The 25,000-nt window shown below is 39.3% G+C and overlaps 4 protein-coding genes across 4 annotated transcripts in view; 1 reads left to right on the top strand and 3 right to left on the bottom strand.

Annotated features, from left to right (window-relative positions):
* The window catches only part of LOC138032240 (neurogenic locus notch homolog protein 1-like), an 86,150-nt gene that overhangs the window by 19,275 nt on the left and 41,875 nt on the right, over positions 1 to 25,000 (top strand). The window contains exons 14-22 of the mRNA XM_068879868.1: positions 239 to 349; positions 1,260 to 1,373; positions 1,776 to 1,901; positions 2,421 to 2,519; positions 3,093 to 3,182; positions 3,461 to 3,541; positions 16,176 to 16,209; positions 16,937 to 17,101; positions 22,675 to 22,834. Of these exons, the coding sequence (XP_068735969.1) occupies positions 239 to 349; positions 1,260 to 1,373; positions 1,776 to 1,901; positions 2,421 to 2,519; positions 3,093 to 3,182; positions 3,461 to 3,540 (620 nt within the window). The 3' untranslated portion in view covers position 3,541; positions 16,176 to 16,209; positions 16,937 to 17,101; positions 22,675 to 22,834. The remainder of the gene's footprint in view (positions 1 to 238; positions 350 to 1,259; positions 1,374 to 1,775; positions 1,902 to 2,420; positions 2,520 to 3,092; positions 3,183 to 3,460; positions 3,542 to 16,175; positions 16,210 to 16,936; positions 17,102 to 22,674; positions 22,835 to 25,000) is intronic.
* On the bottom strand, positions 5,269 to 6,156 carry LOC138033419 (RYamide receptor-like). Its single transcript, XM_068881146.1, has one exon. It carries the CDS (start codon positions 6,154 to 6,156, stop codon positions 5,269 to 5,271), a length of 888 nt encoding a protein of 295 aa, XP_068737247.1.
* Positions 6,408 to 11,643, bottom strand: LOC138033418 (uncharacterized). Its single transcript, XM_068881145.1, has 2 exons — positions 11,127 to 11,643; positions 6,408 to 6,412 (listed from the first exon to the last, which is right to left on the bottom strand). The coding sequence occupies exons 1-2, from the start codon at positions 11,641 to 11,643 to the stop codon at positions 6,408 to 6,410; spliced, it is 522 nt and encodes a 173-aa protein (XP_068737246.1).
* The window catches only part of LOC138032238 (fibropellin-1-like), a 17,155-nt gene continuing 9,642 nt past the window's right edge, over positions 17,488 to 25,000 (bottom strand). The window contains exons 13-20 of the mRNA XM_068879867.1: positions 24,512 to 24,628; positions 24,075 to 24,215; positions 22,667 to 22,792; positions 21,303 to 21,428; positions 20,879 to 20,992; positions 19,301 to 19,405; positions 18,791 to 18,892; positions 17,488 to 18,046 (exon numbers count right to left, since the gene is read on the bottom strand). Coding sequence (XP_068735968.1) covers positions 18,030 to 18,046; positions 18,791 to 18,892; positions 19,301 to 19,405; positions 20,879 to 20,992; positions 21,303 to 21,428; positions 22,667 to 22,792; positions 24,075 to 24,215; positions 24,512 to 24,628 — 848 coding nt within the window. The 3' untranslated portion in view covers positions 17,488 to 18,029. The remainder of the gene's footprint in view (positions 18,047 to 18,790; positions 18,893 to 19,300; positions 19,406 to 20,878; positions 20,993 to 21,302; positions 21,429 to 22,666; positions 22,793 to 24,074; positions 24,216 to 24,511; positions 24,629 to 25,000) is intronic.

Raw genomic sequence — 25,000 nt, 5'->3', positions numbered from 1 at the left:
CAAAAAGTCCAAAAATCGTGGCAAACAAGTTAATGTATTAACGAAAACAAATCGGGCTCTTTTCCCGTACAGGGTGCACACATTATTTTCGGATCAGAATCGACTGCCTATTGAACAATTGGTGTTGGGAAAGTTGGGACATTTTCGGTCGTATGTTTTCTATTGCAGCTATAGTTAGCATAGATCGATGAAAGCGTTTATACGAACTTATAGTAATTGCCTTTTGTGTTCTCCTTAGAGGCTAATCCCTGTACGCCCAATCCGTGTAAACATGAAGGTTTGTGTGTTCGAGATATAGGTGGATTCCACTGCACTTGTACACCTCCATATTATGGTCGGCTGTGTGAATGTAAGTGTTAACATGACTTCAGTGTCTTACGTCATTAATTTTGCCGACTCCACTGTAATTGAGGTTCTCCTCTATTGGGTCAAGTCACTAATGATGATGATGATGACTATAATTATAATTATAATTATATATATGTTATTCACCGGCTGGGAGGTCCGTATTCACTACTTGCACAATCCCATAATACACCTCCATTACCCCCAAAAACGTTTGCGTAACCATTGTTTGCAACTTCTCCTGGGACATGAAAATGTCCCAACAAAAGTCGTAAACAATGCCTTTGCAGAGTTTTGGGGCGTAAAAGAGGTGTATTATGGGATTTGTGCAAGTAGTGAATAGGGAAAAACTGTGCCCGAGTTGTTGAGTACGGCCCGACGCCGCACGTCTGAAAATGAACATGGCAAACTGGTTTGTAAAAAATCTTTCTGCGCGTTCTACGTCGCACTGTCACAGTTGAAGTCCATCCCTGGCCAACTCGACCGAACAAAACCTACACATAGATTATCTGATCAATGAAAGAAATGTGTATATTTCTACATTTGGTAGATTATCTGATCGTTGCCAACATTTTATGGTTTTGTGTAACTCCCATGCTTGTTTATCACAAGTAATGATGTGGTCATGCAGTGTTAATTGTAATAATCTAACTAGAGTTGAGAAAAATGGTTGAAACTAATGGAAATGAACATCTGTCAAAAACATTTTAACTACCTTTAAGGAGGCTCAAAAAGGTTTTAACAATTTCAACAAACTGTACTACTTGGAATGATTGAATCTACCGACCTTTTTCACTTAATGGTAATGTTATGATGCCATATAAAACACCTGGAACATAGGATAGGCGCATGCAGACACCCTTGGACCTCTTTTTTTTAGTCAAAAACAGCTGTCTATTTTTCTCGGACTGCAGGTACTGTATGCACGTGCGAAAATCCATGCAAAAATGGTGCTACATGTCAGGATATCGCTACCAGAGAGTTTAAATGTATCTGTTCACCTGGATTCACAGGATCTGATTGCTCAGGTAAGGTAGTTTTTGTTGGAATGTTGACCATTTGGTTATGCGGTTACTGCTTCTATGATCTAAACGTGTTAAAAGACCTCTTTCTCACTGATAACAAAGTGTTGGTCTTGTTAAATTAAATTGGGTCATCATCATTGGAGGGATTTAATCAACAAGAAGCCTTTTCACAAAAATCGGCGAACTTAATCTCTGGTTCATTACAAATGCTCTTTTGGAAATGTTACATGAAACCTATGATGAAACGGAATTCACAGAGCGACTTAGAACACGCTCTAAATTTCTGAATTTTACATAGCTCCCTATTTTAAATTTACCTCTCGTTTGGAAATCAAGGAAATTTCAAGACTCCCACCATAACTCTAATTTCTCAATGAACTCCATGTCATCGTCTTGTGCTTGCAGTCCGCATCACAAATCCTGTTGGACATTGCAGCCTTACCAAATGTGAGCACGGAGGAACGTGCCTTGAACTACCGAATGGCTATGACTGCATCTGTTCTCCGCAGTTCACCGGACCGCATTGTGAAGGTGAGATGGAGATTGGACTTGTTCTGGAGCCTAGATATCGAAAGTCCCGCAATTTTCTGGGCCTTTCTCTGGTATGACAAATGTCTTTGTATCATGAGAACGGAGAGGTTTTCCATCATTTTGCTTCTGGCTGTCTTCAAAACAAGGTAACCCTTTAACTCCCAGGAGAGATCGGCACATAAATTCTCCTCACAATTTCAATGAAATGTCAGTCAGACAGGTGTTAAGAATGAAGCTTAAAGAGGTGTGATCTTGATATAACACCAAATTCTCATGACTACCCAACAAAGAAATCCATGGTACTAGTTAGGAGAATGAACGTTTCAATCGTTGGAATGAAATGGTTTAAAGACCAGCTTATCAAAAGAAGCAGATTGCAATTTCGTAGCTGACTTTTACAGTTACAAATGTTTTTGTGACTTTCGAGAAACGGGACCTGGCTTTTAAAAGGTAATAATTGGTTCAATAATTACAAAAAAGCCAAATCTTAATACCCTTCATCTTCTCTCCTGTATATAGTTGACAAATGTGCCAACTGTGACGTGAACGCGGACTGTATTTATGGACGCTGTCGCTGCAGGAAAGGTTACATTGGTACCGGATACGTCTGCACTGAAAGTATGTAAATATTCCATCACATTAATATTTTTAACGCAGATGAGTTCGGCAGAAAATGCGCTTAAATCTAATGGCGTGGGAGTAAATTTGCTTTCATATCTCAAAGATATTCAACGAAAAGAGGCAACGTCTGGTTTATTTGTCTTCACAGAACTTACGAAACTTACTGAGATACTGACATTTGGTATAAAACGAATTGAAAGAGTTATATTAACAATTATGGCGAGATTTAGAAGCTAACGTGTGAGAGTTATCCCATAAGCGGAGAGAATTCTTTGAAACCAGATTTTAGAGTTTCACTCTTCCACAGAAGCAGCACCAAGTCTCTTAGAAACCAATCATAGCATAGAGATACGATGCTGTGAAATTTTCTTGAAGACAGGAGCAAGGGCAAGGATGACGCAGTAGTGACAGCACCTTTTTTTCCGGGGGAAGGGGGGAGGGAGAACAAGTGGGTGTCTGCATATATCTTAAGTTCTTTTTCTTTTTGACTATTCATTTGCCTTACAAGGTCGTGCATTTTGAAAATAGTAGATCAGCAATATTGAACCCTTTATTGTTGAATTTTGTTAGTTGATAAAGATACAAGGTGTGGTATTTGCCCGATTAATCATCATTGTGTTCGTGGAATGTGCGTCTGTATTCCTGGATTTTCTTGTCAAGGTAAAACTAGACTTAAACAGAATGGTTAAGATAATTGTAATCATCGTCATCGTCATTATTGTCATATCATATCATATCCACTTAAAAAATGCATGGCGTACTTCCATGGTTCAACTCTTGAAGAACAAAACCTGGAAAAAAAATATCGTAAAATGTTGATTTGTTTGCATCGTTACATGTAATTAGTAACAGAAATATATATAGTTGCCTCCCATCTTTACCGCTCCAAGAAGTTACACGAAAAAAAGAAAAACCTTTTTACTCTTTTTCATTGACAGACACTGACTGTGGCATGTGTCCTATTCATCACCATTGTGTACAGGGAAGGTGCGTTTGTCTTCCAGGAGTTATTTGTTGAGGTGAGGTGAAAGTTTCCGATTTCTTATGCTGTGGATGAGTTATCAAAAAACCGGAACTAAAAATACTTTTGGTGGACGGCAGCTACAAAACACTGGTCTCATGTCACAGGTATCTGTTTTACCAATACAGAAAGAAACCTAAACATTCATTAAGGCTAACCTAGCTTAGGTCTAATTAGACCTAAACAACAGTTTTTAGGCCTAAGGCTAGCTTTAATTTTTTTTTTTAACAACTTTTATTTGAGTTACATCACACAACATTTACAATACTACACACTACTTACAATTATTACAATACGTGCTATACTTACATTATTAACAATACTTATTATATGACTAGCTCCGTGAGAGGGCAAGATGAACCAAATCGCGCAGGGCCGGTTGCTCGAAGCCTGGTTTGCGCTAACCGTTGGTTAAGAGGTGTCAAAACCCATAGGTTTCCATGGTATTTAACGCTGTTAGCCCTAACCATGCTTCGAGAAACCCGGGCCTAGATCCTGAGTATATTACAGTGATCTTCAATTGAGACCGGTATTGCATTGTTACAGGTGCAATTTTTCACATTTAAGACAGCCGTTTATTTGACATATTTCATTGAAAGAGAAAGAATATAATTCCCTAGCTTAATTTTTGTAACTTTCATTTCATAAATAATTACTTTCCATCGTTATCAATTTTATTGCACGATCAGTCAATACATTACAATTAATGTTTGTCATGTTTATTTGACCAAACCTTCAGCGAGAGGCTCTTCCCGCCTTAAAAACTGGAGAAGAATGAGGAAAAAAAATCTTGTATTTCCTTTCTCTTCATCATAAATTAACTTGTGTGTGTCCGTTTCTTGATTTGAACAAAGTGCTATAGGATACTAACATTTTTGTAGATATAGAGGATATTACATGGCCTCGCGGGGATACGAATTTTATCTTCGAGTGCTGAAAGTATCTCTCACTCGTTTGCTTCGCTCACTCGTGAGAGATACTTTCAGCACGACATTGACATTGATGAAATGTCCAGATTTAAAACAAATTGTTTTATTCATTTTCGAAATGATGAAAAAGTGGTCACAAACCGCTAATACACGCATGTTGTGTAACATGAAACAAGATGAAAGTTATGAAAAGCAAATCATGATAATGTAAAATTTTGCAATAAAAATCTTCATGTAGTAGAGAAGAATTATATTGAAGCGCAAAAGTATCTTACAATGAAGACAAAGCTCGCGTTTTATTGGCTAATCGTGTTCGTTACCATGACGACACCTATAATCTCACATTTGAATTCGAAAGATAAAAATGATATGTTCACTGCGCGCGGTAAAGATAATGATTTTTTAGTAAAAGGAGAAATCCTGGTATTTCATCAGTATCTATATAATAAATGACATTATTTTCTTCATAAGCCAATAGAAAGATACCATTAAAAAGTGAAATTATGCTACTACGAACCTTTCTACAGACATGAAGAGATCTACTTTTTTCAGTTCAATGGTGACTCGGGATATTCAGAAAAATCCGAGTATTCCTGAACAAGACCCAAATTTATGGTCATGCTGCCTCTGCTCTACCACTGAGGTATACGGCAGACCGTCTCAGTGGAGCTCAGCAGGGCATTCAACAACGGTCAGGTGACAGAAAGTTATGATTGCCTCGCGAGTCGATCAATGGCTAAAAAAAAGATTGTACAAGCAGAAGTCCCAAGAATAAAAATTATTAGTGTTCCTTTCATTACGGCTGTTGCAACAGCTCGTTCTGGGTTTGTGGATCTCGACAGAATATTATCCGTTTAAATCCTTGTCGAAAGTTCGTACTGCGAAAAGCATATAAAACAGGATTCAAACACAAGCTACAAAAGAAGGTGAATTTTATGACGGGCGAAAGGACAGAACAGTAAAATTCTTGAGTTGCTCCGATAACAACAAGGGTGTTAAAGGTAACGGATGGTCCGTAACCGATTAGAAAGCCTGCAGTTGCTAGCATAAATGTTATTACAAGTTTCTTCTTTTCACATGCTCTGTCTTCTTGCCTGTCTCCGGACGAAGCACAGATTGTGTTGTCAAAGTAGAGTCCTTTGATGAGGGATCCATAACAATAAAGGAAAACCACTGAGGGAATGTAAACGACCATTGCATGCAGTGCAAAAAAGTACACTTTGCTTGATAGAATGCACAAATGGACAACTTCATTCCATTTCGATTCCATGATCGCAATCGGCATGAAAATAAGAACGCTTGAGATCCAAATAATTGCGATAGCTCTTTTCACATTCTCTTGTTTTAAGCGTAAGCCTGTTCTAAATGGCTTTAACAAGGCATGGTACCTTTCAATTGCTAGGACCATTAAGGTAAAGGAGGAAACGGGGACGGTAAAACTCAACGCCTTCAGCCTACAGTCAAAATTCTTTAAAAACTCGTGTTTCAACATATTAGGCCATATGTAGAAAATGGCGAGTCCATCACTAACAGCCAAGTTTGCTAAGAGATAGTTTGTGACTGAATGCATTTCTGGTGTTTTGTAAACGATTCTGACAACCAGCACATTTCCAAGAAATCCGATTATGAAAAATGGAATGCTGACCATGGAGAGAATAAATCCCGCGCTACCATAGTCGGCCATCGTACGCTGGTGCAGCAGGGTAGATTTTTGTATTTTTTAATACGTTAGCTCTCCTCTGGCAAACGTGAGCATTTGTGGAAAGATCGTTTGGTCTTTTAGCTTTTAAAAGTATTGTTGATATATCGATTGTCATTTGCTGTCAACGGATGTCTTGCTGTTGCAATTATTTTTTTTAACCCCACATTTTAATAACTTTTCTGTAAAAATGTTTTGTTTATTTTTGATTAAGCTAGTTTACAGGCGCCCTTCTTTTAACCTGAAAGAAGCAATTCAAACTTAACAGAAACATGATTAAGAATCCCAACTGGCAGGAGGCAAGCAGTTGGCCATCTACAAAGCGTGGTAGAGTTGAATCCGGGACAATTGGAAACAAATCCAAACCATGCAGAGGTTAGAACCGTATGCAAACCCAACGCCCCAACCACTGAACCACGCCTCCTCTGTAGCATATTTAACAATGGTTGGTTAGTGTTTACTGATGTTAATTTTAGAAAGGGCGACTCTTTAACTTTAGCAGTCGCGTTTGCATGAAAATTCTGCCACCTGCCTCGCGCGAACCCAAACAACAGTCCGGGCATCTGTACCAGTACTCTTATAGAAGCAGTGAGGAAATAAGAGTTGGGGTCGTTCTTCACGTTTCCCTCAAAAAGTTACTTTCTTGAACCGATGTTAATTATATTCCGATCTTTGTTCGGTTGCATTTTTAAGAATGCGTTGTGCTGCATTGTCCCCTAAGGTGATTTCTCTTTGTCTCCGTGATCCTCATTTGCCTTGGGCATTGTTCTATTTTTACCCAAGACACCTGGAAGAACCCCCCAATAATTTAGCTTTTTGGCAGCATGTTTTATGCACGAGAAAACAACATGCGCTTGTAGAACCAAATATGACACTCACTTAAAACTTTTACATATTTTATTTCGTTTTAAAATAAAGCAGGCCTTGACAATTTGTTTAGCGTTACCGATGAACAGCCAACGGAACACTTTCTGCACTTTAAATCGTCTTCAAATTCTCTTACACTCGTGAACTCACTTCTCTCTTTCAAGAATTTGCCCAAATCTAGTTTTATCCTAACGCCAGGAAATAAACTTGAATAAAAAAGGTCCCATCAATTTTTGGCAAAATTTAAGTTGTCGCCGAACGTTTATCGTTTGACTCAAACGGAATTCTCCATTTCTCTATTGAGAATTTTCCAGAACGCTCAAATGCAAATTGTAATCATTTGGAAGTTGGATTTTGACGACAGGTTTCTTATTCCAACTATTTAGAGTAAATAGCACTTTCAGACATTATGTCAGGTTATCGTGGCAATAAAACCGTCCATTAAGAAAGATGTGTTCAGTAAGTTTTTTAATCATGGAATTGGTACGCAACTTTTTAGCAATGAAGGTTATTAAAACGCTTCAACTATTGAACTTTAATTTCTCAGTGCAATTTGACGATATTGAATCTATTTATTTTCTCACTGCCCCATATCTCCAAACAGAGGCTGGTTTTAACACGGTTGTACTTATGTTACTGATTTCACGCAGTTACAGGGTTGTAAAAAGGTTACGGGTGATAGCATTTGTTCAGGTTCTTTACCTGAGTTACTATCTAACGAATAAAAATTGATTTCTCTTGTCAAATAATAACCTCTAAATTGTCGTAAGTGTTAGAAAAATGTCAAATGAAAAAGTTAAAATTAGTAAAAAGTTCATTACATTCATTTATCATCCTGCTGACTCGTGACATTTTGTAGCTTTCATTTTCCTGGTATTATGGCTCATATTATTCAGGCTAATTATGGCGCAAGTTTGCAGGCCTACAGTTCACAATAACACGCTTAATTAAAATAGCTTTCTGTTCATTGTTCTTTACTTTTCTTCTCCCGATGGCACAATGAACCGAAGACAGTTTAATCGGAATGTACGGAATACGCGTTCCTTTTTACATGAGTTCGCTTAGAAAAGCGTCCGATATGATTTTGGCGTAAAAATTGTGCGCAGCCAACCGCGCGAGTGCAAGGTGGGCAAAGCGGTATATTTCTTTAACGACTTTCAATTCGTATGGACACTAAACTTTGAAAGAAATATATATATAATATGAGTAAATTAATGTATTCAAGGTCGGCTAATAGACTTGGCTCAAGTGACAGATTATCAATAATGACTTAGTTTGGCAGCTCGCAAAAACTATGGTAAGTATGTCAGCCTTTTTCATAATTTGTTTCCCTGAATGAATGAGCGCGTTTAAAGATAATCTTGAATTGTCCTACATCCTGTCACTCTTTCCTTTTTTTTTCTTTGCAAATTGGTGCGACAATTCTTTTTTGATTGAACTTTCCAATTGTGTTCGAAACGCAACATCTTTAAGGTGAAAGAATTGTTGGAAATTTTGACAACTGTGTTTTTAGACCAGCAGGTGAAATCGTGGATGATAAGAGTGGTTGATCATAACTAAGCGTCTTATTTTCTCAAAGTGCAGATATTTGATAAACTAAAAGGGAGGCAAGTATGGTTGATTCCAATAACTTTCACTTTGTCATGATTGCGTGCATTCCATTTTACATTTTTGGCTTTATTGGCAATATATTAATGATTCGAATTGTTCACAAGACTCGAGAAATGCATACGACAACAAATTATCTCTTAGCGAACTTGGCGGCAAGCGGTTCAATTGTCATCTTGATGTATCCGTTTTGTTTGGTGTACTATGGTGATCATGATTTCGTAGCATCACTGAACGACGACTTCAGGAAATTCTCTTGTAAGTTTATTGTGGTTGTGCAGACTTCGATAACTTCCTCAGCCTTAACTCTCACACTACTGGCAGTGGAAAGGTATCACGCCATACTGAAACCTTTTAGCTCGGATTGGCGCTTGCACGAAGAGAGTATCAAACGAGCAATCTTTGCCATTTGGTTTTTAAGCATTGCCATCGGTTTGCCAGGATTCTTCCTTTATGTATGGAGCAGCGAAAAATCTTCATGCATTGGTCCATGGGGAGTCGAATCGAGCAAGGCAATCCAAATTTATTTGGTCATATATTCAGCGTTCACTACCTACATACCCACAGTGGTGTTTCTTTTTTGTTATGGATCCCTGATAAAAGGATTGTATTTTTCCGGCACGATATGCGGCTCTGAAAATATTAACGGAGACAATTCTGAAAAAAGGAAACTACTGTATTAGACGCTGTTCGTCTCAGGATGAAGATAAACCATGAATTCTGGCATATCTTCTGTTTGCTATTTAACATTATTTTATGTGTTAATCCCGTATTATACGCTTTTCGCAGTTCAAATTTTAAAGAAGGATTCAAGCGAGTATTGTTCTCTCGGTGTTTACGTTCGTCAGCACAGCAGAATGAGAATCAGTTGGCATAATTCAGTCAAAATAGAGGTGTAACCAGGATAGAACATATTTAAAAATTTAAGTGGTGAGAAATGTTCTCTGGTTAAAAGATTAAGACTATCAGTCTTAAGTAAATTTTCAGCTCCGACTATTGCATTTCTAGTTTTTTGATTGGCTAAAAAACTCCGACTATGAGCCAATAGTCGAAGTTTTACGTCAGATGGAAAATAGTGCGCCAAGATGCTCTTTCCGGACGCTTTGTAAAATTGTGGAAATAAAAATCGGCGGCAAAACCCGGTTTGTCGATTGCACCTGCATTATCAAAGTCATTGGAATGATTATTTTGCCACGCTTGGTTGGCAACGTTTGAACCCTTTGTGTAGTTCTTTTAGTTCCGTTGATGTTCCTTTTTTTCGGGTTTGGAAGCATCTTCCGGTTTCTCCTAGGTAATTCCAAGGACAGTCTTTACATGCGACTTTATAGACATAGACATAGAGTTGTATTCAAACCTCTGAGATAAAAATAGTCATCACACTCTAGGATTGGCCATCAAATCTGTGGATTCATTATTGAATCGGCGACGTTTTGACGTTAGCTAAACGTCCTTATCAAGTCAAAATTATTTGAAAATTGCAAACTATAAATACGAAAAGACAATGGTTGATAAGGAGCATGTAAAGTGAAAGAAAAGAACCCTGAAAATTAAACAAAAAGTTTGGCACGTATGGAGGCCGTCGGGTATATTCAAATTACTCTTGAGACTCTTAACGCGGAGCGTTATGTGGATGTTGTAGCAAGTAGGTCCTTGGACTGACCCTCAGTTGTCGGAAAGCGTGGGTAGTCAACCTCTCTTACTCGAATGTTTTGCCAACAGAAGACACGAATTGATAGAATTATAGAAAAGAACGTTAAGAATCTCTCCCTGTCTCGGTCCTCTTCTGTTTGTCATCGATGTCAGCAAGCTGTTCACCATCTTCATGTTCACGTCATCTTCCACAAGTACATGTTCACGCCGATAACACACAGCTTTATTTTGTGTTCAAGCCCGACCCTGAACATTCCGTTAAAGCTGTTGAAGCTATGCAATCGTGTGTTGCTGATATCAGAAAATGGATATTTATAGATCGGCCGAAGCTCAGCGATGACCAAGCGGAACTCATTGTGATAGGGAAGAGGCACCAGCTGTCGAACGTTAACATTGGCTCGCTCTGTGTAGGGGAGAGGAAAAAGGAAAGAAAGGAAAGAAACTCTTATCTACATAATGTTAGAAGAATCAGGAAATTTCTGAGTTTCGATAATCGTCAAACTATATAGTCAATGCTTTTGTCACTTCTCGTTTGGACTACTGCAAGTACTCTTTACGGCCTGCACTGAACTGCAGAAACTCCAGCGTATTCAAAACACTGCCGCCAGAGTCGTTTCGTTCATATTTCATTAATTTTAAGATGACTCCACTGGCTACCTATCAAATACCGCATCGAGTTTAAGATGCTATTTCGCGACACGTTAATTTTGCGAATTTCGCAATTTAAAAAAAAAATCGCGAAATTGCCCACAAGACTGAATGTAGATATAGTCTAAGATCGTCTAGTAAATTTTTATTGCAACCACCCAGAACAAAAACTCTCTGCACACCTGGTGATCGTAGCTTTACCGCAGCTGCGAATTTGATGCTTGATTTCGGTTTGGTAGATCTCCGCTTCTTGCTCCATTCCTCGCATATAAAATCCTCCAGGGGGTTAAACGAAGGGTCAACTCGTTTATGCAACCATCTTTCAAACTCGACCAGGTTGGACTTATCCGTACGACCATCTGTGTGCTCATACCATCTTACTCTTAGGTGCATCGGTAGTCGCATAGTTGCTCTGCTGAGATACTCCGGGGTTTGGAGTATAGCCGACTGACCCATCTTCACACACCACGTCGTACATGTTTTCACTTGGTAATAGTAGTCCCGCAAGGCTTGTCTGTTATTCGAAGACACAAGGGTACTGTCCAGCATGTTGCTTAGGTAAGCTGTTGCAACACTGTTAGGGTTTCCAAACTGGCGTTTCAATGTCTTTAGGGCGGCTGCATAGCTATGACCTGTGACACCTAGACTTTCTACCGCTTTCTTAGCCTCACCATCGAGGTTTTGAAATAGGTAGGCCATCCTATCTGAATCAGCAAGTGTCGTCTTGTTGTGTATTTGGTCACGAAATCTTTCAATAAACTTTGGCCAATCGATTGGTTTGCCTGTGAACTTGAAGAGCTCAAGCGTTGGTAATCGCTGCTGTTCTTGTGCTCGCAAAAGAGCTACGCTTGAGTCTGTTTACAAGCTATCAGAGGTCAAGCGGAAGACGGTTTCTTGACCCTCTGTGAGATTGTCAATAAATGAATCTACTGGTTCTTCAGCTTGAGCTGAATGATACTTAGTGGTTACTTTAAAACCACTTGGGTAGGGAGTTGACGCCTTTCCAGTCCCGGAGCCCATTGTGCCGTGAACGATGGTTGAGAATAATGAATGGAGGACGCGTATTTTGGTTCACAAGAGGCCCAAGCTAAGTTGCCACTACAAATAGTACTGTAAGTTGATGTCCAGGGGATACTTGTTCCCTTCCTAGGAGAGTAGTACCATGACAAATTTCTGTATCAAAATAAGGAGTATATGCACTACCATTGCAAGATGACCCATGTTTATCGTAGCTCATAGTCGCATGTCCAGATGAGGGGAACTCATCGAACGCAAGGGCCTCTTCAGCTAAGCTGACAGGGGTTGGTGTAGCTTGGAATGAACATTTAATTCCAGGTTGGAGGAGATCTCGATCAGGAAGTTTTGCAGAAGTACTGAACGGTAGCACATTTAATTCACTTGCTGTGGCAACTGGTAACTGACTTATGCCCAAGTTGGGGACATCATTATTAGCGGCATGAAATAGTAAATTCTTTAATGGCAAAGGCTTGGGACTTGCACTCAGGGGAGTATTTTTATATGAAATGGCAGTTTGTCTGTCATAATTTAGGATGACTCTGCGTCCTTTCTCCTCCTTGACGAACGTGATGACGAATTTGACCCTGTTTAGCTTACCGAATCTTCAGGTTGTATTAGACTGCTCTGAAGCGGCGATATTACTTGTTCATCCACAGAATGGAACCCTTCTTCGTTATCCATCATTTAGCTGGCCGTAGTTTGCATCCGGATCGAATAGACCAATTTGGTTAGACCAATATCAAACTTGTGTTAAACGCAACAACAACATTCTATTTTTCTTTTCGACCACATGGTCCACATCACGATCGTGCGTGATCATGGGCATTTTCATATCTGTAAACAGAGTGGACAGGGGCGGGTCCAGTCAGAACGAATAGTGGAACGAAATTTTGAACAAACAGTTACATTGCGTATACTGGACAGTGGCATGACCCTGGCATGAAATCGAGGCGAGTGGTCAGCCACTCCAAGACGGCGCTCAAACCCTGGAATCCTAACGTCGAACGCAACTAATGAAGCAATTTATTATTTTTTTCATAACTTTTTATGTTCTTCCCACTTGCTCCACTTGTTTTCGTTCGTTTTTTTCTCTCCTTTCTGGTTTTATGGAACTTTTCTCTTCTGTCGAAAGCGTTTTTTTCCCTTCTTTCTTCACTGAAACAATGATTTCATTGAAGGAGGCTCTTTGTCAGCCGGGTTTCACCAGACGAGGTGTGGTGCCACTGTGATCAATGACTTACTTGGACGGAGACGACGAAAAGGCGTTAAGATTTTAAATAATGTTGGAGCTTGATTTATCGCCATTAACGTGTGTGCATAAATCCGAATTTGTACACTGCCACAATTTTTTTGAGTACAAAACGTGTAGAAATAACTGAGATCCTGTGGAGCGCGAAACTCCACAAAACAGATAGACTTCCATATACCAGATAAAATGGCGCAGGACAAATTGTATTGTTATATTCGCTTCGTTCTTTTGTTTTATGGACATTAATTGTTTCGGATCCAGTACATGAAGGACCAGCCAACGTTCCTCTTATTTAACCAAAGCAAAAAAGACAAAATAATTTTGACAATAATTCTCGTGACGCCGATTCTCGATACACAGTTTTGCCGTTGGCCGTTAAGGTGATGTTACACGAGCAGATTTTAAATTTCATTTCTAATCCACGTTACACGAGACATCTTTGCGATTTTTAACGCAACGGTGCTCGCAACATGTGAGCCCAGGCTCCTGCTTGACAAATCCCGGGCGACAAATATGGCGGACACTGTTGACGTGACTGTCGACGTGACTTATCTCGGTTCTCCGTGGTTCATTGTGGGACGATTTTGCGTTAAAAGTCAACGGCGGGTGTGTTACACGCACCAATTCCAACAAAATTCGGGCAACAATGTTGCAGGTTTCGTTTTCAAAAACCTGCAACAATGTTGCATCAAAGCATGACTTGTGTAACATCACCTTTACGCCTTTAGGCGTTTTACTAACAACTTCAAGAGAATAGACATGTTCACGTTCTTGAGTACATCTAGGGAATCAGGGCAACATAGCGGGACATTCAAAGGTTTGTATGGAATTTCAAAGCAAAATAAAACTGTACATGACTCTACTTTATAGACTTCTGTAACCAAACAAATAAGTGCAAGTTCACAATGCGCATGTACCGTAAAGTTGCGAGAGACCTAGGGCCGGTTGCTCGAAGCCTGGTTTGCGCTAACCGTTGGTTAAGAGGTGTCAAAACCCATAGGTTTCCATGGTATTTAACGCTGTTAGCCCTAACCATGCTTCGAGAAACCCGGGCCTAGATCCTGAGTATATTACAATGATCTTCAATTGAGACGGTATTGCATTGTTACAGGTGCAATTTTTCACATTTAAAACAGCCGTTTATTTGACATATTTCATTGAAAGAGAAAGAATATAATTCGCTGGCTTAATTTTTGTAACTTTCATTTCATAAAAAATTCCTTTCCATTGTTATCAATTTTATTGCACGATCAGTCAATAAATTACAATTAATGTTTGTGATGTTTATTTGACCAAACCTTCGGCGAGAGGCTCTTCCCGCCTTAATTAAAAACTGGAGAAGAATGAGGGAAGAGAATCTTGTATTTCCTTTCTCTTCATCATAAATTAACTTGTGTGTGTCTATTTCTTGATTTGAACAAAATGCTATAGGGTACTAACATTTTTGTAGATAAATTTTGCAATAAAAATCTTAATGTAGTAGAGAAGAATTATATTGAAGCGCAAAAGTATCTTACAATGAAGAAAAAGCTTGGCTAATCGTGTTCGTTACCATGACGACACCTATATTCTCACATGTGAAAGATAAAAATGATATGTTCACTGCCCGCGGTGAATATACTAACAACCTGATTGGCTACCCGATTGGCTACCCGAGCGGGCAAGATGGAGCGATACTGCCCGCTCGGGATTTCTCGCTTGGTCCCGCAAGATCAAAGATCATTTTTTGGTGTTTTAAGTCATATAATAAATCCTTTATTGACCAAGATTGTTCGGTCAAGATGACTGGATATTGGCCTCGTTCTTTTTTTGCGTGTTTATGGACCTCGACTTCGTCTCGGTCCATAAACACGCAAAAAAAGAACTTGGCCAATATCCAGTCATCTTGACCTCACGCTTGGTCAATAACCCATACTTACTATACTTACAATTCTAACAGTAATTACAGTATCTACACTACTTACCAATAATTACCTATTATCGTGGTCATATATCGTTACAAAGTAGTCCAATAAGCACAAACACTACACACAGAACACAAAGAGGTCAACAGGTGCAGCCTTTATTTCCACGCACGGCAGGTGTGTTTCATAAGGGTGTTGAACTAATTTATTCAGGGTTGTTCTTCAATCTAGTCCATTTCTTTTTAAAGGCGTTTAAACACCTTAATATCTTTTGCAATTTGTCTTTCAATTTCCATTTAGCTCAGGATTTTTTTTGTATATATTTGTAACTTGGGTAGGGTATTTCTAAACCTGCAAGTGTGTATGTAATACCTAGCGATAAGAAGTGCATGGTGGAAAAGTAAGTCTCCTATATCATCAACTATGCCAAGATATAAGGCTGCAGAGGTGTCATTTTCAAGGCTATTAACATTTTGGCATATCCATCGATGGGTTTCTTCCCAAAAAGTCCAAGTATGTTTGCACTTCCAAAACAAGTGAATAAGGTTTTCTGTAGTTTCCCCACAGAATGTGCAAGAATCGTTTGGTTTCAGACCTATTTTATGAAGAAAATCGTTGGTTTAATGAATGTTTACGTTTGTTTCGTTATTGGTAAAACAGAGACCTGTATTTTGTACCTGCCCTTTGGTGGAAAACATTTGCTACACTTGTAAACCATTTTTTCTTTTATATTTGTTGCAGAGAACCTACTTCATTCTTTTCATATAAAATTTGATTTGTGGGATAAAAATTGACGAAGGGCTTCAGGTTCTGGAACAAAACCTCTGCAAATTTGGATGATGCCTTCAACAGGATAAAAACCTTGATTAAAAACACAGTGTTATTTCTTAAACTTGTTACTTCTTATTAATAATATTTTGTTTTGAAATTAAAATGTTAATTTTGTTTAGAAACGATGCTTCACTAATTCCATAGGATTCTTTTGTTTTGAAGACTAAAAAAGATATGTTTAGTATCAAGACTTCTTGTCAAGAGCTTTCCAATGTGGAATTTCTTTTTAGATTTCAGGGCAACTACTGGATTGAGACGATGAAGGTTGGAGAATTAAATATTTGGAGACGGGCATTTATAAGGGGATTAGGCTTATCGTTCCTCTGTGGGCTTTAAGATTTACTGTAAAGTGCGCTAACAGTATTTGTAACTACGGCACACAGATTGAAGGCTTTTTGATGAGCTCTCTACAGAAACGGCAAAAGTCAGACAACTTGAGTTCCCTTCTAACATTGCAGTTATTTACAAGATATTGCTGTTCTTCCACTTAACGCAGTTATTTTGATGAAACACTAGGGCAATAAAATACTCCTAGTAATGGCGTTTTGTTTTTGTATACTGTACAAAACCAGATAATCAGCTTTAAAACCAAACCAGTGTAACTCGCATGTGAGTGAGCGTAATTGACCAGTCCTTCGGGAATATGTTCACGTGTGACACCCTTGCGTTGCACCCAGCGTGAGGAATATATCGCATGCACATGTTCCCAAAAGCCGGGGTCACCTCGCAGCTCTTACAAGGTCTCACCTGATTGGAGACCACCCTTGAGGTTTAACAAAAGAACAAATAACAGAAACAATGGACCCGAGGCCTAAAACAAAAGGGCCATTGTTTCTGTTACCCTAGGCCTAAAACAAAAGGGCCATTGTTTCTGTTATTTGTTTTTTTGTTAAACCTCAAGGGTGGTCTCCAATCAGGTGAGACCTTGTAGGAGCTGCGAGGCTACCGAAAAGCCGACTGAATAACATGGTTCTCTGGCGATGTTTTGTAGTGCTGGCGTCAGGTGGTAAAGAGTTTTGCTATCTAAAGTAAATAGCTGAGCCAAGTATCTGTAAATCCTCTTACGATGCCCCGACGAATGGAATGGACAAAACTGAGTTTTTTACGGGAAACTGTGATGGGAATGGCGAGATTCTCAATTTGCATATACATTGAGGTATGATCCATTCTGTTACGGCGGCCATGGTAGTTTTTCGAATGGGATTTTTATCGACGCATGAATGCTACTAATTTTTAAAAGCAACCAATGCTTATATTGTGGGGATTTTGTTGAGAAGACTACCCCCCATTGTTTTTCCTCTGTGATGACATAGTTAATCGAGGGACTTAAAACCTTCAAAAGCGAGAACGATGTTGTCGCATCGATGTTGAATTGACCGTCACATTGCACAATCTTTTGTTCAATTTGCTTAACATGGGTTCGCAAAGTAGTTGTGCATAATTTAATGGCAAGATTTTATTGGTTATCTTCTCGAAAAAAGGTGTGTTTTGTGCACCTTCAAGGCCAAGAATACAGACAAAAACATGAATCAAAAAGACTTGTCAAGTTTCATAACCATCGCCATTTATTAACTATGGTTATGAGATATAACTTTTAGCTCCTCCATCCCCTATTAGAGTCTAAGAGTTAAAACATTTCACGGAAAAGACTGAGCCACTTTTTAGTGCATTATCATTCGACGTTTGACGATCTTGTCTCCAAACGTAAACAGTGAAGGTGCGATTGTTGGCTCTCAGCCTTCTTCGGGCTATGACCTCTCTTTGAATTGACACTGCTTGAGAATGGTCATTGACCAAACATCCTGAGATATGATAATGCTGGTCACTGATTTCTTTTTCGAACCGCTGTCAATTCAAATTTAACTTCTCCAAGTTACCATTCGACCTGTGTTCAATGGACAAATATACAATTCGTGGATAAACCAGCCACTTCCAATAGGAGATTTTCACGTGATGTCATTGCCGCCATGTTGGTGGACGAAAACAAAAGATCTCTCAAAGACATTGGCTTCTTTTGTTCGTCCACCAGAAGTCGTACATTTCTCCATCCTTTTGGGTGTCTCGAAAGGTTGGTAGAAAACGTCTCATTTTTGCTTTCCTCCTAAAAGAAAAGAAAAAGAAGCAAAGTACATGAATATTTAATTTTGCTTGTGCTGCTGTTTCCTCCTAGCTAAAATTTTCAAAGATGATTGATGGTATAATAGTCCGAAGAAATCTTCCGTGAAATAAAAAATGAGTTCAAAGAATATGATGTGGTATTCACGTTATATCATAGCCGCCACGTTGGTGGACGAAAACAAAAGATACCTCATTAGCTTCCTTTCTTCGCCCTTTAGAAATTCCACATTACACCATTGTCACCTCGGTCTCTAGAGACAAACATAACAATGGTGCAGCGGAAAATACTGGGAGGGGTGGGGGCTTGAAGGAACTGATGAGATTCCACCAATCTGTGGACGACGCCGTAACGTAAAAACAAATTTAATGATTATGAAATGTATGAAGTATTCATAGATAGAAAATCGAATACTTCAAGTGCTACACTACTTGAAGGATGATAACATTCTGAAAATAAGATGATGTCGATTTTTCAGTCGTTTAAAACTTCTTTTATTCGCCGAGAAGGGTACAATTTCAATACTCGAAGCTTTCTCGAGTCGTGCATACTGGGGAATATTGACCTGAGTTCGTGGCAGTTTGGACAGATCGCAACTAAGTCTGTACAAGAAAGCCCGGTCTGTTAATAAGAGGATATTAGTATACTGCGTACAATCCTCTTTCTCAAGAATTTACTTGCAAGTGTCGCAAACTTTTGTTGTTTGTGTACATCAACGTTTTTACCCACCTATCATCTTGCAAATGTCGTTGATCAAGTAGAAACCATTTATACAAGAGCATTCACCGTCAACGCATACAGCGTTCAAAGGGCACGTTTGACACACCAAAGCTGCAACAGGAAAAGGAATAACTGGAACATAGCTTTAAGTTTGTTTCGTGTTGAAAAAAAGAAATAAATATTTAGACACTGAATTTTAAAGCAGTCGGTCCTTAAGGTAATTCTTTAGAAAAAGGCAACTTCATCAAACAAGCATAACAGTGAAAACCAACTGGAAAATGGACAACTAGGTGCCTCTTACAGTCTCCTGGGTTTGAATTCTACCCTTGATCCTGAGGCCCTCTACAGTTGGAAAAACTTACCGTGTCATTATCAGTGTAACCCTGGGTGGTTGAGTTCGGGACCACCCAAAAAAAAAAAACAGTTGGTAATCAGATAGGATCGGGATGTACGTTTAGCGTATTGATCACTGGACCTTGATCGAAAACCAATGAAATAGCGGTCTTTCAAGTTACTTACTTAGCTTACAATCGCCTCTGTGTCCGCTCCCTGTGTATCCACGTCGGCATTTGCAGCGTCCATTGACGCAGTTAGCTTGGACGTCACAGTCCATGCATTTGTCTCCTTTGAAAAAAAAATTACAAACAAATCAAGCTTTCAAGCTGAAGCCTGACATGACTCTTAATTCGGCTTTAAAAAGCTTAGAGTTGTTTCTTCTAAGCAGCATTGTTTCACTATCATCGTAGGCTTTACCGTCAGCGACGACGACATCATTGCCTGATTTCAAGCCGAGAGGGGCAAGGTACGAATCTGCAAATTATGAGATTAGTAGCTATTGTCAGAATGTACACACCAAGCTTTACAAAATCCCCAAGTATGGTTTTAACAGACCCAATATTAAGCTAGATACAGCCATTTCAAAACGACAAAATTTACAAAGAAATGTATAGCCATCAGGACGCTGCGTCTCGACGACCGGTGGCTCAGTTCGTTGAGCATCGGGCTGTCATGCGGGAGGTCGCGGGTTCGAACCCCGGCCGGATCAACACTCAGGATCCTAAAATAACTGAGGAGAAAGTGCTGCCTTTGTAATTTCATCTGCAAATGGTTAGACTTTCAAGTCTTCTCGGGTAAGGACTATAAACCGTAGGCCCCGTCTCACAAATAACTTCTATGTTCATAAGTTACCTGTGGGACGTTAAAGAACCCACACACTATTCGATAAGAGTAGGGGATGTAGTCCCCGGTGTTGTGGCTGTTCTGTTCTCACCAGCTGAAGTGGCCGGCTTGGCGTGATGTCTCTAAAAAGGCTTACGGTGTATGAGGCCACCTAAGCAGAAACAGCCATAAGCCAAAAAGGGACTTTGCCGAGTGCTGGAACATGTAAATGTAAATTTTGATGTAATTAAATGGCTGTATCTCAGTCCAAGTTAATTTTTAGCACGATTAACATCAAACATGGGGATTTTGTAAATATCGGTGTGCTCTTTCTATGTGCATCAATAGTTGCTAATCCCATAATTTAGACTCGTACCTTAGTCGCCTTCGGCTTGAAATCAGGCAATGATCGCCTTAAATCGTCATTGTTTTTTGATTCTGTGCTTGCTACTTCCGTACCCCGATTTCGCTCTGTTCTACAACAAGTTTGCGTATGGGCCACAAGTCATCCGTTCGATATTACCGCCTAGAAGAAATTGTTGGCAACAATAATAACTTATATATTCGTACCTTTATAAGACAAAAGTGATACAAGATGTTATAAATATAACAGAAAAAGTCGGTAACAGGGCACCCAAGCTAAATTAATCGGATGCCCATTCACTAATAGAATATCACATTTAAAGGTCAGGAGGAAATGCATGAATGGGTACAAATATAGTACAAAACAATTACAAAACAACTGGGTAGGAGGGCAGTGGCCGGCACTAGCATCATCGTCGTCATCATTATCATCAACGTGATGTATTTATTGTGAAGAAATTGTTAAGGACCACATGATTGAGGAGGCTGACGACTACCAGCACCATCGTCATCGTCATCACATCAGTGTCACCATTATCATCAAAAAAACATTTATTACTTGGCCTTTTGACTTACGTTCGCAATTGATTCCACTATACTGTGCCGTGCAGATGCATTTGTGTTTATTAAGTCCAACGTTTCTGCAAGACCCGCCATTCTGACATGGGTTTGGATGACATGCGTTGTGTTCTGATAATTAAATGCAATTGCTTAAGTAATGTTTCAGACAAGGGAGCGTTTTGTGATCCAACCATTACGTTCTCCACACCTCGTCACTCATTCATGAATGACGAGTGTTACGGTTTTGAAAATATGCAGAAAGCAAATGACGGACGCAAAGGGTATTATCGAAGAAAACGACTGTAGACCAGAGATTAATCCTTGACAAAGGTTTCGTCATCTTGATCGTTCCCTTTCTTGAAACTAGCGTGAATGTTCGTAGGATCAGTTTAATGTCTTGCACAGGGTTATTTATGGTAACACTTTGAGTAAATCTTACCTTGCATGTATTTAGTGACGCAGTTGGGCGGTTGATATCCTAATGGACATTTGCAGAATGGCTTTCTTCCGACGACTATGCATGTTCCACCATTTTTACAGTGTTTGGGTGTACAGATCTTGTCAGCTTGATATCCCCATATATAATTTGAGAGAAATGTGATTAAAATTGGAATCTTTCTTCAGAAAGTTTTGAAACCGACTCTGGTTGGTCCTTAATATAAATTTTTTGACAACGTTAAATCTCATTTCGTGCATAGTTAATAGAGAGGAATGGTTATGAAACGCGGCAAATTTCTTTGTTGTAGGTTTTTGTTCTCTTTTTTGGCCTTGACCGTACACAAAACACAATAGTTGTTTACTCCGTAGTGAGGAACTAACCAATAGAAACGTGTTGATTACGCAATTCATGCATAGTGTATGAGCCCAAAACAAAAGATTGCGCGCGGTCGTGGACTTTCCAACCTAAATCTTGGCATCTTTGTTTGCTGCTTTGATGTTTGCCGAGCTTCCAAACCATTCCCCTCTATTAGCTATGTTTCGTGCAACTTTAAAGTGGTACTATGATCAAAAAATCATTTCCTTTTTTTCTTCACATTTTGAAAGCGTGTTCGCTTAACACCTAACTGGCAAAATTTTGAGCTTTGAGTTTTTTCCAAACGCTGTTTATTTTGAGTGTAAGTTTTGGATTTCATGGTCCGCCATTACTCACGTTCAAAACTGGCCGATTGGACCTCAGAGGGTTGGATCTAGAGAAAATGACGTCATTTACTCACTAGCTTAAAATTTCAGCGTGTAAACGCAATTTATTATATATGCAAAACACGGGTTGAAAAGTCTGAAAGCCCGAAACTCCCGTGCTGCATATTAATTCGGCCGCGTACACACGCATTGCAATCTTAAACTAGTGAGTGTTTGACGTCATTTTCTCCTCGACCCAGCTTTCTCAAGTTTCTAAAGTTAGTAATGGCGGATCAATAAATAAGAAAATTCCAGCTAAAATAAACAGGTGTCTTTTTAAAATCAGAACTTAAAACTTGGGTGAGTTGGTGTTTAGTTAACATAGTTTTGAAATCCAAAGGAAAAACAAATTTTTTTTTTGGTCGTAGTACCACTTTAAACTATTCTAAAATGGACATCGGTTTCTTATTTTTAAGTTTTATCCAATCTCATATTGTTCCATATTTCATTTTGTCTTAAATCTAGCTTTCCAGTGTCCAGAACGCACTGTTCGTGCTAAGAAAGCATCCAATTTCGCGATTCAAGCCCCATTACCATTGCAAAATATGTCCTATCTGTTTTGCGTTTTCCACTTCTACCTTTCTTACAGTTTTGAATCAAACAGAGATGCAACCATACACTTACAATTGCAGTTTTGGCAAAGATCACCAGAACATTCGTCAGGACATTGACAAAAGAACGATAGTTTGTCGTCATTGACAAAGCACCTGCCGTCATTTTGACACGGATTGCTGCTACAGGGGTTCCCTCCTGCAAAAGAAGAAAGAGAGAAAGAAAACCAGTCTTAAAGGGGTACGTTTTAAGGGCGACATGATGAGCGAAGAAGGCATTCTTCTAGAAATTCCAGTTTTTCACGTTAGCTGACGGAAACCAGCGTGCCTCCAATATAACTGACCTTTTACATTTACTTCTCGTTCCTTGCCCAATGATATTTATGCAAAACAAAGAAGGAACCACGTCGTGTGGAACTGTAAGAGCTTAATTTTTATGCTTCTTTTAATCCTCACAACCAACTAAGGAAGCCGTTTTGGCACCTGAAGTATGCACGGCATGGGATTGAACAAGTAATCCCACAATATACTTATTCCGTCTCACCAAAGAAGACTGGCACAACAATATGTAATAAGTGTTTTAAACCTCATTAATTGTTTATCAGGCTGACAGTTTAACAAAAACGCCCCATTTAATTCACCTGTATTCAGAAGAGTCATTTTGTACTTTGGGTACAGAAAATTAATTCACGTAGCACGTGAACTGTCCCGGATTTATAAAGCTATACACGTGATCTTGATGCTGAGTCTCAGTCAACAGTGACCTGAATACTGCATTTCGTTTAGCTGTCCTTGACAACACGTTAATTAATCTTCCATATCGATCGTACAAAATGAGTTTCCTGAGTACTGATTAACTCTTTCAATTAAACCACCACCCTTTCTCTAGGCAAGCAGTCGTACATGCTGCCACACAATCAGATCTTTCACTCATACTGTATGGTTATGACTCGAATGGATTCTCCAAAATAAGGTGAGACATTTCGTGACAAGTTACTTGGAAATACCTGACAACCTCAGTGTTAACGCGCTTTGGCAGATACACAGCACTCGGTTTAGGATGAGAATAACTGCTGGGTTAAGCACTTATCTCCAGTAATAAGAATTCAGTAAGCGCTGAGTCGAAATGGTTAGCTTTCATGAATTGTTGAGCTAAGGAGGCGGGGGATCCAAGAGTTTTTTGGGAGGGGGTGTATCAATAATGAATGGCGTAGCTGACTGCTTTTCTTTTCGGGGGGGGCGGGTGTGCGCACTCTCTGCGCTCTCCCCCTAGATTCCGCCCCTGCAGTTCTAGTGACACTTTCTTTTCACAGATTCTTTTACACGTAGCAAAACTTTACTGAGATAGTTTGGCACTTTATATACACAATACTATGTGTCTCACCTTATTTTGGAGCATCCATCCCTGTCACGTACAAAATAACGTTTTTTGGGGGGAGGCAGGTACGGGTTATAATTTGCACGTTACTTTACTCACTCACTCGCTCGCTCGCAACCTTTCGGTGTTTCACTGTACTCCTTTCCATCTGCGGACGCAGGGCAGTAACAGTCCCCAGTTTCTTTGCAGCGCTGTGGAAGAATCGGAGGATTGCTGCGGAGGTCGCCTTTGGGACAATCACACGCTATTTTCAAAGAAAAATAGTCAATTGAAAGCAATCATACAAAGTCAGAACTAACTGCAGAACAGATAGTGTATACAAAGAGAGGGCGTGCTATTGATTCGCGACATAACTCGTGATTTATATGTGTTCATAGATGGCTGACTGACTGACTGACTCGCTCAGTGGTGAACACACTTTCCAACTGCCTTATTCACCCATTCTTTCTGTGTAACTGATCATATAGCTAAACGATTTGCTGGCTGACTCGTTGACTGATTCGATTTTTTTAAACGTAAATGAAGCAACTTTGCGCTTACTACAAAGAGGAGGCTTGAATCGTCCTTCACACTGGCAAATGAAGCTTTTCTTGTTCTTCGAGGGATGACACTTTGCCTTGTTTTGACAGGGATTGGGAATGCATGGGTCTACAGTTTCTAAATGTACGAATGAACAAATAATCAGCAAAACTCAAATCCCAAGGAATTCGTTCTTCCGTTTCTTTGTAAATGAAACACAGCTCATGTCTATTTAGACTTCCTGTTAAATGAGTTTATCGAGTCCTGAACAGACCTCTTCTGCGTTTTTAACTCACAGGTCCGAATAAGGGACTAAGGAACCTCTTGTTAAGTACTCTGATGTCTTTCCTTTTGCGAAACGTGAGCTTCTAATGAATATCCCTCAATTGACTTTCATTTCGTGTCGCAAAAGTTGCTAGAATTTGATTACAAATGATCTGGAAGTGAAAGAATATTTACAATTACTACCTTTCAGCCCCTTTCCACCCTTCTCATCCGACGTTTCTTGAC

The sequence above is a fragment of the Montipora capricornis genome, chromosome 14, assembly GCF_036669925.1.
Source record: "Montipora capricornis isolate CH-2021 chromosome 14, ASM3666992v2, whole genome shotgun sequence".
Taxonomy (NCBI): Eukaryota; Metazoa; Cnidaria; class Anthozoa; order Scleractinia; family Acroporidae; genus Montipora; species Montipora capricornis.
This window is presented reverse-complemented; position numbering and strand designations above follow the sequence as displayed.

Coding starts and splice junctions, on each gene's coding strand:
- LOC138033419 (XM_068881146.1), bottom strand. CDS start 6,156: ATGGCCGACTATGGTAGCGCGGGATTTATTCTCTCCATGGTCAGCATT.
- LOC138033418 (XM_068881145.1), bottom strand. CDS start 11,643: ATGGCCTACCTATTTCAAAACCTCGATGGTGAGGCTAAGAAAGCGGTA.